The sequence below is a fragment of the Carcharhinus amblyrhynchos genome, chromosome 17 (assembly GCF_965287045.1).
Source record: "Carcharhinus amblyrhynchos chromosome 17, sCarAmb.v2.hapA, whole genome shotgun sequence".
Classification (NCBI taxonomy): Eukaryota; Metazoa; Chordata; class Chondrichthyes; order Carcharhiniformes; family Carcharhinidae; genus Carcharhinus; species Carcharhinus amblyrhynchos.
The window spans coordinates 16490853-16504945 of record NC_137340.1 but is presented as its reverse complement, the minus strand read 5'-3'; the positions used below and the strand labels follow the sequence as shown (position 1 = coordinate 16504945).

General features: G+C 38.6%; 1 protein-coding gene across 4 annotated transcripts in view; it reads left to right on the top strand.

Annotated features, from left to right (window-relative positions):
- Window positions 1-14093, top strand: part of LOC145354356 (exocyst complex component 6-like) — a 159932-nt gene that overhangs the window by 31452 nt on the left and 114387 nt on the right. For all 4 annotated transcript variants that reach the window (XM_080205553.1, XM_080205555.1, XM_080205556.1 and 1 more), the window contains exons 2-5: window positions 4171-4342; window positions 6050-6097; window positions 6180-6270; window positions 13136-13181. In XM_080205553.1, coding sequence (XP_080061679.1) covers window positions 4171-4342; window positions 6050-6097; window positions 6180-6270; window positions 13136-13181 — 357 coding nt within the window. The remainder of the gene's footprint in view (window positions 1-4170; window positions 4343-6049; window positions 6098-6179; window positions 6271-13135; window positions 13182-14093) is intronic.

The following is a 14093-nucleotide window of genomic DNA, read 5'->3' as shown; positions in this document are numbered from 1 at the left end:
TCCCACAATCTAAGGTCATCGAAGGCAAGATGACACCTACCTTTGTTCTTTCACCATGTAACCTTGGTAAACCACACACCTCCAAGTGTGCCCCCCCCCCCTTGTCATTTATGCTCTCGTCAATGAAGTCAGTTATCTGCTTGCTATGCACTGTTCCTGCTAAACTACTGGCAACCAACTTGTCTACCTAATGTTAGCTAATGATTCCTTCTCCAAGTTCTGCTCCTCTCCTTCAAATCTGCTTTCACTAAATAAAAATCCTCAACCCCTCCATCCTCACAAACTGCTGCCACATTGTGATCTTCCCTTTGCCGCAGGTCCCTTGTGTGGTAACCTTTCAAATCCAGGCCTTTGAGCTGTATATTTGATTCCTTCTAATTTCCACCATTGTAGCAAAATGGTTTTTTCCAAAGTGTCTCAACTATTTCTGTTGCTATGGCAAAGGAAGGCTCTTCTTCCCCATCCTACAGAAACTGTTTGCATCCATTGAATTTGGTTTCCAGCTATTTTAAATATTTCAGTTGTCTGGGTGAGGTTGCATTTACTTAATTTCATCCTATGCTGCATAGTCAGAATCATCTATAAAAGCCATTTTTTTTCTAAACTGTTATCCTGGGTCTTTGGAATCTAATTCTTGGGACCCTTTCTGGTGAAAATTGGTGGAGATCCAGCGCAAGGATTGGTGTCAGACAGTTACAGGTAATAGCGAAGAAGGCTTTTGGAATGTTGGCCATTGTATCTAGGGGACCAGAAGTCTTGCTTCAACTAGACAAAGTCCTGGTTACACCACATCTAAAACACTTAGTCTCTTGATGTATGTTTCATTACATTTAAAGGCATTAGATAAATGCATGTTGTTGCAGCAGCTGACATGGGATACATGATGTGGAGATGCCAGTGTTGGATTGGGGTAAACACAGTCTGTCAACACCAGGTTGAAGTCAACAAGTTTATTTGTAGCAAACATCACAAACTTTCAGAGCACTGCTCCTTCATTAGGTAAGTGGGAGTTCTGTTCAGAAACTGGGCACTACAAATCCACAAACTCAATTTACAAAATTGGAATGAGAGTTTTTACAGGTAATCAAGCCTTAAAGGTACAGACAATGAGAGTGGAGAGAGGGTAAAACACAAGTTAGAAATGTACATTGTCTCCAGATAGGACAGTTAGAAATTTTGCAAACCCAGGCAAGTCATCTGGATTACAGATAGTGACATGAACCCAAGATCCTGATTTGAGGCCTTATAAGAACATAAGAAATAGCAGGAGTAGGCCGACTAGCCCTTTGAGCCTGCCCCGCCATTCGATAAGATCATGGCTGATCTGTCTTGGCTCAGTTCCACATTCCCGCCCTCTCCCCATAACCCTTAATCCCCTCTCTTATCAAAAACCCATCAACCCGCGTCTTAAAAATATTTAGCGAGGGTAGCCTCCACCACTTCAACGGGCAGAGAATTCCAGAGATTCACCACCCTTTGAGTGAAGAAGTTCCTCCTCAACTCTGTTCTAAAACCCCCCCCCAAATCTTGAGGCTGTGCCCCCTAGTCCTACTATCCTTTCTGAGCGGGAAGAGTCTCTCCACCTCTATCCTATCCATCCCATTCATCAACGTCTCAGTGAGATCTCCCTTCATTCTTCTAAACTCTAACGAGTACAAGCCTAGTTTATTCAGCCTCTCCTCATAGCTCAACCCCCTCAACTCCGGCATCAGCCTAGTAAACCTCCTCTGCACTCCCTCCAAGGCCAAAATATCCTTTGTGTAAGTACAGCACCCAAAACTGCACACAGTACTCCAGCTGCGGCCTCACCAATGTCCTATACAGCCGCAGTAAGACCTCCTTACTTTTATATTCAATCCCCCTCGCTATGAAGGCCAGCATCCCATTTGCCTTCCTGACCCTTCGTGCGTGTGTGTGTGTGTGTGTGTGTGTGTGTGTGTGTGTGTGTGTCCTGTTATCGGTCTCTGCTCAACGAATCTGTGGTGTCATGTTGTGAAGGCTGTCTTGGAGAATGCTTTGGGGGGCTGCCCCTCTTAATTTGTCCCTAAGTTAATTTGAGTTAGTTTTGCTCGTTTGGCTAACAAGAGCTACCCAAAGATCAGAGGCCGCATGCCTGTGATTGAAGTGTTCCCCAACAGGAAGAGAATACTGTTGCCTGGTGATTTGAGTGATGTTCATGTCATCGGTTGTTGTAGCTCCTGCATGGTCTCCCCAATGTACTATGTCTCGAGACATCCTTTCCCACAACTTGCCTGGGCTTGCAAAATCTCACTAACTGTCCTGGCTGGAGACAATACACATCTCTTTAACCTGCGCTTAACGCGCTCTCCACTCTCATTCTGTCTGTACCTTTTTTAAGACTTGATTACCTGTAAAAACTCGCATTCCAACCATTATTTTGTAAATTGAAATTTTCTTTTATATGCCTTGTTTGTGAACAGAACTCCCATTCACCTGATGAAAAGGCAGATCCCCAAGCTTGTGGCTTGTGCTGCCAATTTAACCTGGCATTGTGAGACATCTAGTGGATATGCTGGCATTGGACAGGAGTAAATACAGTAAAAAGTCTGACAACACCAAGTTTAAGTCCAACATCAAATAAATCGGTTGGACTTAAACCAGGTGTTGTCAGACTTTTTTTTTGAGACATCTTACATGGGATACATGAACAGGAAGATTGATACCAAAAGAAGGGGGGGAGGGGAAATGAAAGTAATGGGTAATGTGCAGGTTGAGAGAGAGCAAAATGTTACTGAGAACTTGAGGCACAAGTGAGAGGAGAGATGTGAAAAAATATGGAAAAAAACTAACACAAAGAAAAAAAACCATTGAGTGACTTCAGTGAGATACAGTAAGAACAGACAGATGGCGCTAACAAACCATAAATGAGGTGGATTGATAGTTGTGGGTTGGTATGCATTGCAAGAGAGGAAAGGGGTGGGGAGCAAGACAAAAAGGGCTGATGGAGCATTGTATTGGGAAGATTATAGTGGAGACCAACCTTGCTCATCTAAGTGTCATTGAGAAGTTGGTGGCAAGCAGTCGCCTTGAACTGCTGCAGTCCATGTGATGTAGGTACACAAGTTCTGGGTTTTTGGAGAACTGACAGTTCCAAATCAGATGTGTAGCTTGGAGAACTTGCGGATGCTGATGTTCCCATGCATTTCCTGTCCTTTATCTTTCTAGGTCATGGGTTTGGAAGATGCTGTTGAAGGAGTCTTGGAGAATTACTGTGCATCTTTAGATGTAACTGCATTGGTGGTGGAGGGAGTGAATGTTTAAGGTGGTGGACAGAGTGCCAATCAAACAACCTGGATGGTTTTGAGCCTTGTGTTGGAGCTGAATTTATCTGGGCAAGTGGAGAGTATTCCACTATGTTGCTGTACATGATCCACGGGGCACAAATCAGGTTTTTTGGAGTTGGGTGAGTCACTTGCCTTTGGTTTAGCCACAATATGGCTGGTCTAGTTCAGTTTCTGGTCATTAGTAACCCCCAGGATTTGATGGTCAGGGATTCAGTATCATTGAATGTCAAAAGTTGATGGCTAGATTCTCATGTTAAAAATGGCCAATGCTTGGCACTTGATATTTGCTGCTGTTACAGGTGGGGTGTTTGGCATTAATCTAAACAGCACCAATTTCTCTCCTCATCTGGAGCATTAATTTGGACTCCTGGGATTACTAGTCTAGTAATATGACCGTTGCACTGATGCTCCTATTAGACATTCTTTTAGAACTAATCCCTGGTTTTGTAATTTGACTTATTAGTTCACTCGTGAGAATTCTGACCAAATCTGCACTTGCAGCTAATGCTCAGCATTTTGAGGCAACAAAAAAGAATTTAAACTTGCACTTCGATGTTCATGTGTGCAGTACTGATTCCTTTCATTTCAAATCAGATCTAAGTATTGCAGAAAATGTAACCATGCTGATCCATGTGGCTGCATGCGTATGCAGCATTGCTGGAGAATTAGTTAAAACGGGTGCTGTAACTGTCATTTTCACTAGGTGGAGCCAGGAACATTTCAGACAATTTCTTGGTGATTAGTAAAACAGACTGCAGAAGTTTCAGAATAATGTTGATGGTGTTTATTGCTAACAAGAATTATTTCCCAATTTAAACCTAAATATTGAATTTTTTGGTGACTATTTAAATTTCTGCTTTATTAGATCTGTCTATGATGACCAACCCAATGCGCACAAACGGTTTATGGAAAAACTTGAGGCCCGCATTCGGAATCATGACCGAGAGATTGAGAAAATGTGCAATTTTCACCATCAGGGTTTTGTTGATGCTATCACTGAGTTGCTGAAAGTGAGGTCAAATGCAGGGAAGCTAAAGGTAAGAAAATGCAGTGAAAGGGAACAAAAGGCTGTAATATAACTATGCCTTTTATGTTGAAATATGCTAGAACATTTGGGTCTCTCCCAATCACGTTTTTAAAAACTAGTGTTGGAAAGGTCCATTTTAAAGATTTTTTTTTTCCCCAGTTTGAATGCTACCCTCACCTATTTCACTGACTCATTCTACAGTACAGTATGCTTTGTAATGGTGTCTGGTAGTGACAAAACTATTCCTGTCCCAAACAACAATTGGTGATGTAGGTTGAAAGATGAATATTGTCTAAAGCACCAGTGCACTCCCTCTGACTATACAGCACTGTTTCAATATTGCACTGCAGTGTCAATTTAAGATTGCATGTTCTACTTTCTGAAGTTGTGAATTCACCCAAGGCCTTGCAACTCCTGAGGTGAGAGTGCTACTAGTGAGTAAGGTTGACAATTTAGTCATGCATTTGCAACGTTGGAATGGTGAGAAGGAATATAAGTAGATGAAAGAAAATATTCTTGGACTTTAGATGCATAAGACACAAAGTTAGTTTGCACATTCAAAATATGTCAAAGTTAAAGCCATGCTAGGCTATTCTATAAAGTTTCAAATATAAAGACAAGTACTATTGTTTTGGTACCAAGAACTCTGGTATCTTACCTTAAGATGATGATAATGGCCAGCAGTAAATTGTTGGGATGACAGAATGAAGGCATTTGCTTGTATCCGATTTAGTGACTGTTTCATTGAAATGTGGAGGCTGAGAAGTGATCTGGTCAAAATGCTTTTTATTTAAGGGGGAAAAAAATGATAGAATCCAGAACAAAGGCATATCATTTGAATGCAACTGGTTAAAAAGATATCAAAGAAAAACTTGCATCATAATGAGCAGATGGAAAGCCTCACTCAAGGCTACAGAAATAATCAGTTGTGGCATTTAAAAGGGAGTTAAATATCTGAATTAAGTGAGCTGTAGCAAAGACAGGGATTTAGTGTTGTAACAAAAATGATAGTGCAAACATGACCTCTTTCTGTTACTCTTTAAGACTTCTTACATTTGAGTAGTAATGGTCATGGTTATTTATATTTATTTTCTGCAGCTGTTTACAGTGGAACAGAAACTGAACCGAGTGTTTGTGTTTGTCTGAAATCTTGAACTTCTGGTTAATTGTTGGAGGGGAAACCATTTAATTGAACAGTTAGATCCATATCAGATTTATTCTATCAATTTTTTTTAAATGAACTGTGCACACTTCTGAAGTAGTCTTGTGCTTTTACTGAAGTAAGAAATGAGTGGTAACTTTATTGCTTATATAGTCTTAGTGTTAAGATGTGCATGTGCTGACTTAGATCAACTGAGGTTTTATAAATCCTTCTATATTTGAGAATCTGAGTACAGGTTTACAACAGGACTTTTTTTGCAGCAGTAGGTGCTATTTGGATAATGAGAGAATGAACCCAGCCTAATGAAGCTGAGTACCTTTTGCATTAATGTGTATTAAACAATGAGAATAAACTTGCATTTGGCAATGATTTAATAAGCTGCCTTATGTGGGAAAAGACTAGTGCCATTCTTTGCTGCTTCAGTGCTGTACTAATTTGTTAGATACTTGATTTCTGCTGTGATAATTAGAAAATTTATGCTCTAAGATTTGTATTTTGAATGTGTTAAATATTTATCTCATTTTAGTTCCTCCAGTTACACAATTTTTATTTTAGGTTCAGGTGACTGACACCAATAGACGGCTTCAAGAGGCAGGAAAAGAGGTGAGTAAATTAAGTATGAACATTTTGTTACTATCTGTTTGCCTATTTACTGGTTTTGAGATGTGTATTGTAATTTTTTAAGGTGATTAACCAAAGTGAAGAAACGATTCGATGCAGGATACAACAGAGGAATATTGTTACTACAGTAGAAAAACTTCAGCTCTGTCTTCCTGGTAAGCGAGTTCAATTGTGTATAAGTTTTATGAAATATTTGAACATTTTGAGGAACTTGAGCATTCCCAGTGGAAAGTTTTATACGTGAAGGGACCACTGGCTAAGATAAGGCTGCAACAATATGGATGATGGCCTCGTCGTAGACTTTTACAGTAAAGAAGCACAGCTTGTCCAATAGATCAATTTAATTATGCTGCACAGAAGCCTCCTTTGATCATCTTTGATCAAAATTGATTATTATGCCTCACCCCCTTACCTCTACACTCTCTCTCAATGTAAGATGGTGAGTTTTTAACCTGAAATGTTACAAAATACAATTATTCATCCTATTGACTTGTGTTCCAAAATTGAAGTATATCTGAATCAATAATAGGGAATTGATTAGAAGTTGGTGGGGGGTGTGGTAGAGGTGTAGTGGCCCAGATGTTAGACTGGGTTTTAAATGGTTTTACACTTGTTGGGTAACAGTCAAAGTAAGCCTCATGGCTCTGTTCCAAGACTGTGACTGTAATTCACAGTCAGACACTTGTGTGCACACACCACTTAGGCAGTGGAGGAAGCTTCCCAGGCAATACCCATCTCACTCCGCATGTCAGGACTTTGCAGTATCCTACCATGCATTTTGCACCATATGTTTGGTCTCCAACAAAAGAGGCTGGAAGCAAGGCTTATGTCACTGTGATTAATACAGTTACACTAAAGTGTATTTTTGAAATGTTTTTCTTGGGGTTAAGGCTTGCAGTTAAGTTGAATAGAAAAGTTTGCATTCTACCTGGGCCTAACTTGAGAAGGATAAAAGAAGCATTCTATTTATTGAACAGGTAGAGTAAGAAATAACAATTTACAGTGGAAGTTGTCTTTCCTTCCTAAATTTGAGCTATCTAAAATACTTGATGTTTGATCTGTAGATCAGCCAGTATATACTACTCAGTTCTAGACTCTGATCAATTTATTCTCCCAAGTGTTTTTTGAAATGGAACAGAGGATACCTATTCCAAAGCACTAATGAGATGCAATCTATGAGCAATTGGCAATCATTACACAAAGGAAGAACTTCAGTTCACAACCTCGGGACATCTCAAAATGCTAAGCATAGGGTGAAGTAACTTTTTTTATAATGTAGGAAATTGTAGCACAGCAATGTCCCACAAGCAGTAATGTGATAACTAATAAAATCTTTCTTGTTTTGACTTTGGTAGAGATAAGTAAGAGTGGACAAAATTTAAGTGTTTAATAATTAGAGAATGAAGCCACTGTTTAAAGCAGAAATCTTTGCAACCATAAAATATTGTCCATCGTTTATTCTTACCAGAATTAACATAATTTGCTTGTTAATTCCTGTTTGACTTGATCAAATATAAATGGCAAAATAATGAGCAGATACAACTGAGGCAGGTCTTACAAATTAACTCAGCTGTCTGTTCGGAATGTAGAAATCACACAGTCCTTCAAGTTCTGCTCTGATCTACAGTGCATAACAGCCTGAGCCCCATGAGCACAATTTTCACCACAAATCTGTAGAACTTGGTCTGGATGTCGTAGATTCATTGCTGTTATCTGTAAGTTACAAACAGCTGCAGCGACTTATTCTCTGTTTATTCTGAGCTTCTGGATGTAGCCTCCATGAGTCTTTTGTCTATAATGCTCTGGTAAGCTTAACGACTGCTGTTGCCCAGTTTAGACAGGTCTGTTGTTTTTATCTTTTAACCAAGTTTTTAGTTTTGATTTCCCAATCTCCCCTTGCTCTTGATTCCCTTAGAGATGGGGAAGCTCCGTTTAATTTGTGTTTACTTTTCCTCCCTCAAAAACATAGAAAATAAAATTTTAAAAATCTAGATTTCCTCAGTTAGCTGAAGTAAATATTTGCCAAGATCTTGGGAGGCAGACTGCACTGAGATTTTATGCTGACCTTGAGAGACAGGGTCACAGTTTAACGTCTCATCTGAAAAAACCAAAATTTGACACTGCTTCACTACCTCAGTGCTACTTTAGAATGTTAGCCTAGTTTTTGTCCTCCAGTCTCCTGGAGTAGAAATCAAGCTCTCAATTCAAAGGGTGCGCTTTGCCAACTGAACTACAACAGATCTTGTTGACGAAGCAGTTGTAGAACACATACTATTTGACTGGAAACAGGTCAACATGATATCTATTTTCAAAGGGGGAATAACACATCTATTGGCATGTATAGATCTATTTGTCTTTCTTCATTTCATATAAAATAATGAGTAGCAGGAGTAACCATGAGGATTATCTATACATTAAGATCTTGGTGAGTAGTTGTCAGCATGGAGTTGCAAAGGGAAGATTCTACCTGATCAGTCTCCTTGAACTTGGACTTGGACCCAGATATACTGTGTAAAGCCCTGTAATGAAATCCATCTATCTTAAGGGTGAAGGATGAGGGCAAAAGTCAAGAACCCCAAGTGCCAACAGACTGGACCTGTCTGCACATGCAGACCAGGCAAAGGTGCATATGTGCCTTAAGTTCTTTGGGCTGAAGGCAGGTCCTGTGGGCCTGCACAGAGATTGCAAAATGATGCATAAACCTGAAGCAGGTGATGGGGAATGACCTTGCCAGTGTAAACAAGTGTCCCTGGCAGAGCCAGAGGGAGGAGTCCTGGAGAGGTCCAAGGACAGAAAAATGTCTGCCACACTTGAGTGAAGAGGCCTCCAGAAAAGCAATAAAGATCCAAGAAGACAGAAGGTTGGTGACGTTTTGAGCAAAGGTAGTCATTTGGAGCTGTTTTTGCCCAGTATGGCTGAAAGTTGTGCTTGAGTCCAAGTTCAGGAATGCAGCAGAACAGAATATCAGATGAGGTTGAAGCACCGAGGCCAGTAGTTGTTGATGTCACGTGAGTTGGAGCAACCTTGAGAATACACAGGTTAGATCTTCAAAAGTGAAGACTAGAATTTGTCATGGGGCAGAGTGAGACAGTCCACTCAGCATAGTGTTACTCATGTCTGGGTAGACTGTGGAGAAATCATGTGTCTCTGTCTTGGTCACATCTGCCTTTTACTGTGTAGTGTATTTGGCCATAGTTTGCTTGTTAATTCACACATACCTCATATTAATCCTGAATGTTAGACTATAGCTATCTTTTTGACCCTGTTTAGTAAAGCTTATTTTTGGTCAAAACTGTGAAATATTGTGACTTTACCAAATCTTACCAACAATTTGGGAGTATGGTCAATGATGTTTAGCCTTTCAAAAAAAGACAGTTTGATTATACAAAAAAGATTATGGATAAATTCCATGTTGGGGATTCAGTTTGAATATTTATTGGATAATTTCTTAGCCTAGAAGGTTAGAAAACAGTGGGACTAGATTTGAGCAGTTATTTTGGAGTGGCAAGTGCAGGGTTTGGCACCTCAGCGATAGCTGTTGAAACTGGTACAGCTTCTAGTTTCATCAATGGCCTGGATTGTTTTTTGTCAAAACTCAGCATGTGTATTTCAGTTTTGTGGACGATACTAACCTGTGAAAAGCAGTTGATTCAGAGGTTTCAAAAACTAAATAGGGTGGATAGAACAATGGCAGGTGAAATTAAGTGTAAAAAAAGAGACACATGTAGATCTGAGTGTTATCGGCATACGTGTGGAAACTGACTGCTACGTTTCAGGTGATGCCACCAGGGGACATGTAAATGAGAAGGAGAGATGTCTGGGAACCGCATAGCTAGGGTGTGGGGAAACAAAGCCACTGCAGGTGATTCTCTAGTTTGATATTAGTACAAGGATAAAAATAGATGTCAGAAAGTTCTTCAGTTTGTGACTTGTGCATAGAATGCTAGAGTCAAAAATATGAAAATCATTTGCCAAGCTAGTAGATGTTGCATCATGGGGATGTAGTTTCTTTACTGAAAAAAAAACCAAATGACCAACCACATCCTTTCACAATATTCATCTGTCAAAGTTTGTAGATTAAGGTGAAAAAGCAAAACTTTAGAAATATTTTATTTTTAAACTTCTAAATTTTAACATAAATTGTTTTTTATAAGCAGATTATGAAATTTACATTGACCCTTCTGATGTTACCTCTTTCTTTCAGTTCTTTGCCACAATAGGGCATTGCATGAAGTAGGACAGAGACTGAAAGCTGCAATCTACTTTTATGGCCGTCATCAGAGTTTCAGATAGACATTGAGACTTATAATAAAAAAGAAGAAAAATCAACTTTGATCAATTGCATTACAAAAACTGGAAAAATTGATATAAAAACTAAATGCTGGAAATCTGAACTAACATGCTGAGCATGTATAACAGCTCAATCAGCATTCATATCAAAGTAGACATGATTTGGGTGTGATTCAGCATCATCCTATCTTGATCTATATGGACGTATTGATTGGGGAAAATACTACTTTAAAGATGAATAAGAAAGTCATTAGAGTAGTCCACTTTTCCTAATCCATCAAGCCGATGTGAAGTATTTGAGTCTCATTTCAGTTTTTGTTACTGGGATTCAGCACTCTTCCACTGCTGGGTGTGCTTATCCCAGCCTTCAAAACAAGTAAAAGGATCCTATTATGTTATCTGGAGCCATGCAGTTTGACAACATAGGAGATTATTTGCTTTGTTTTGCTTGTGCCATCTCTCTGCTCCAGAACTAATGCCAATTCCCAGCTTTATCACAAGAGCCCTGTATTAAATATTCATTCACATTTTCCTGTTTTTGTTTCAAGTACTTCCTGTGGCAAAGCATTAGTGCATCAACAGAATATCTGTAAAGAAATTTTGCTTCTAATCTTCCGTCATGCTATTTTAGTGATTATGTGAAATGAATGGTTTTGGTATTGATTTCTAAATCGGGGTGAGGGGGAATGGTATTGCTCTTCATTTCAGTCACGACTCTTCATAATTGTTAAAGACTCCATTACATCTCCCTTTTTAAACTGTCTCTTCCAGTAAAAATAGTCTTTCCTTATCCAGGTGAATCTGCTCCATGCTTTCAACATCCTCCCTGGTCCTGCACACAGTATTTTTAACTGTGGCCTAACCATTAACTTGTGCAAAATTACCTTTTATCTATTTGATCTTCTATGTTGTGACTAAATTAAGAAAACACAAGTTAGTCCAGTTTTTGAAGACATTAAAAAGCAATGATGAAATGTTAAAACTGTTTAATGGTGCTGAGTTGGTTACAGCTCTCTAATTGATAGCTGAAGTCGGGCATTCTCAACTTGTTACATGTCCTTTTCCTAATTTGAAGCCTGAAAAGACACGAGTGGAATGTTGTAGTAATATCAATACATTTCATTTAAAGCTGTCCTTAAACCAGTATGTTAATAAGTCCTTCCTATCAATTCTCTTGTTACTGGATTTAGATTTGTATTTTTAATGTTGTCAATAATTAGCCTTTTAAATATTTCTTGATGCAAAAAGTTGCTGAAATATTTTGAATATAGTTTCATTTGAGACATTTTTGCTTGGAATTGGAAGGGACGCCACAACTTAAATATACTGACATCTGTTTTTCTCTTCCTGGTTCCGGCCAATTATAGTCAAGAACCAGGTGTGAAGATCAAAGGTCAGCATTGTAAATACACAAACATGTTACACTTTTTTTGACTGCTCTTTTTTTTAAAAAAAAGTATTGCATTCAAAATTCAAATACAAACTAATACTTTAAATGCTGATACAGATTTTTGGAAATTGAATTTTTTTCTATCCATGTTCTATTTATAGTTATGTAACATCACTCTTGTCTTTCACTTTTTTCCCTTTTTTGTTTAGGACATTTCACAATGCTTTCCCCTTGCACTTTCTACCTCCTCCCTTCAATGCTAGGAGGATGTAACTTAGGTTGTTGTCAGATTTTTATTTCCTGTCTTAAGTTTGTCCTAATATCTGCTAATGTATAGTTTTAAATCCTTTCCTCGTGTCAGGAATTATGCATTGAGTTTTGAATTCATTGCAAGTATTTTCATAGTTTTATATCATCATCTTTATCCCATCTTCTGAACATTTTACTCTAATTCCATGCATCGTGCCTAATGAGATTGAGGTTTGCACTTGTCTCATGATAACTACTGAAATTATACCTTCCATCTTTTTATTGCTTCCATTGGGAGTTCAGCTATTGTAGATGAGCATCTTTGTATCTTAAATTAAGGTGTTCACCTGTCCGCACTAATTCTTGCCAAAACATCTTGAAATCCATTCAAGAGGTTTGAAAATCCGTTGTGTTCCTGTTCTTTTTCTTGCACAGTATGACTCATGAGTAAGAAGTTCATTCAGTGTATGGTAGTAACAGTATCCAAGTGACTCTGGTGTCACAATTTATAAGTCCCTCAGTTTTTGCCTGGCAGTATTGTCTTTAGCATGATGATGAATGGTTCAATACTTTTGGTGCTGTAAGATTGCCTGAAGATGCTTGTCCCTGAACTCTTACGTAAGACCTTTTGCAGTGTTTTACTTGCAAAATATTCAGTGACCCAATGAATTAGCAAGAATACTGAATAAACCTGCTGCCGCCTTGATTTTTTTTCCCTATTCCTGGATTTGAAGTTCAATCTCTACGTACTAAAGTTCCTCCAAGGCCTGCTCATTTCCCAATCTGACTTGGTGTGTTGTTCTAATGCTTGGTGCTGCCTCCTTGGGACAAAGGCATTGACATTCTTGTACAGCACAATAGTGAAAAATTGTGGCTCTTGCCATGTAGTTTCATTTTAAAAGGTCAGTACGCCAAGTGATTTATGACCGCATTTTCTTAATCGAGCTTGGATTTCAAATAGTGAAGAAAAACCATACCAACTGTTCTAACGTATTTCATTTGTAGTTTATTGACCAAAAAGCTTTTTGAGCAGAATAATTGCTTTATTTTGAGAATGATATTAATTTGTATTTTTCCTTTTTTGTTTTTAGTACTAGAAATGTACAGCAAAGTGAGAGAACAGATGAAGGCCAAAAGGTAGTTTGTGGTTCTGTGCATCGAACTAATATTCCATTGCCACTTAACTGTGTAGTGATGGATCTTGGCATATCTTCTACTGAGGTCTTTGTATTATTTCTATGTTTTGAAAGCAGTATTCAATTCAGAATTATTAATTGTAGTGCAAAGGTAGCACATAACTCTATCAAGTTAACCACTTGTGAAATTCCAGATTACATGATGCAGCATTTTTGTATTGACTAATTCCCCTACATGCCAATAGAAGTAGTGGTGGTATTGTCACTAGACTCGTAATCCAGGGACCCAGGTTCAAATTCCACTGTGAAAGGGAGTTCAGTTAAAGTCTGGAATTAAAAGTCTAATAACTATGACACTAATTCTAAAAGCACATCTGGTTCACTAATGTCCACTAGAGAAGGAAATCTGCCGTCCTTACCATGTATGCCTATGTGACTCCAGGTCCACAGCAATGTGGTTGACTCTCAAATGATCTCTGAAAAGGAAGACATTTGGGTTGGGCAGTAAATGCTGCCCCAGTCAATGACACCCACATCCTGTAAAATGAATTTTTAAAAATGCTGTGCCTTTATGCCTGGATGATAAATTTGCCACGTGACAAATTTAAGATGCTATCATTTTTTTAAATGTGTAAGGCTACTGTGTCAATGACCAATGTGGCACCTGATTTAAGTTAAAGTATATTTATACACTGGTAGTGAAGAACAGTAATAAATGGAGACAAACTGTGACCGTGCTATAGAAGCTGAACCATTTTAATGTGATGTAATTCAAAGATGTTTTTGTGCCAAATTGAACCGCAGACTGGTGAAGACACGCATGATGTCTTATTGAATCAAAAGTTTCATGGAATTACTGTAAATAGATTTAATATCAAACCAGCAAAGAAGATTATTGGCTTGAATGCATGAC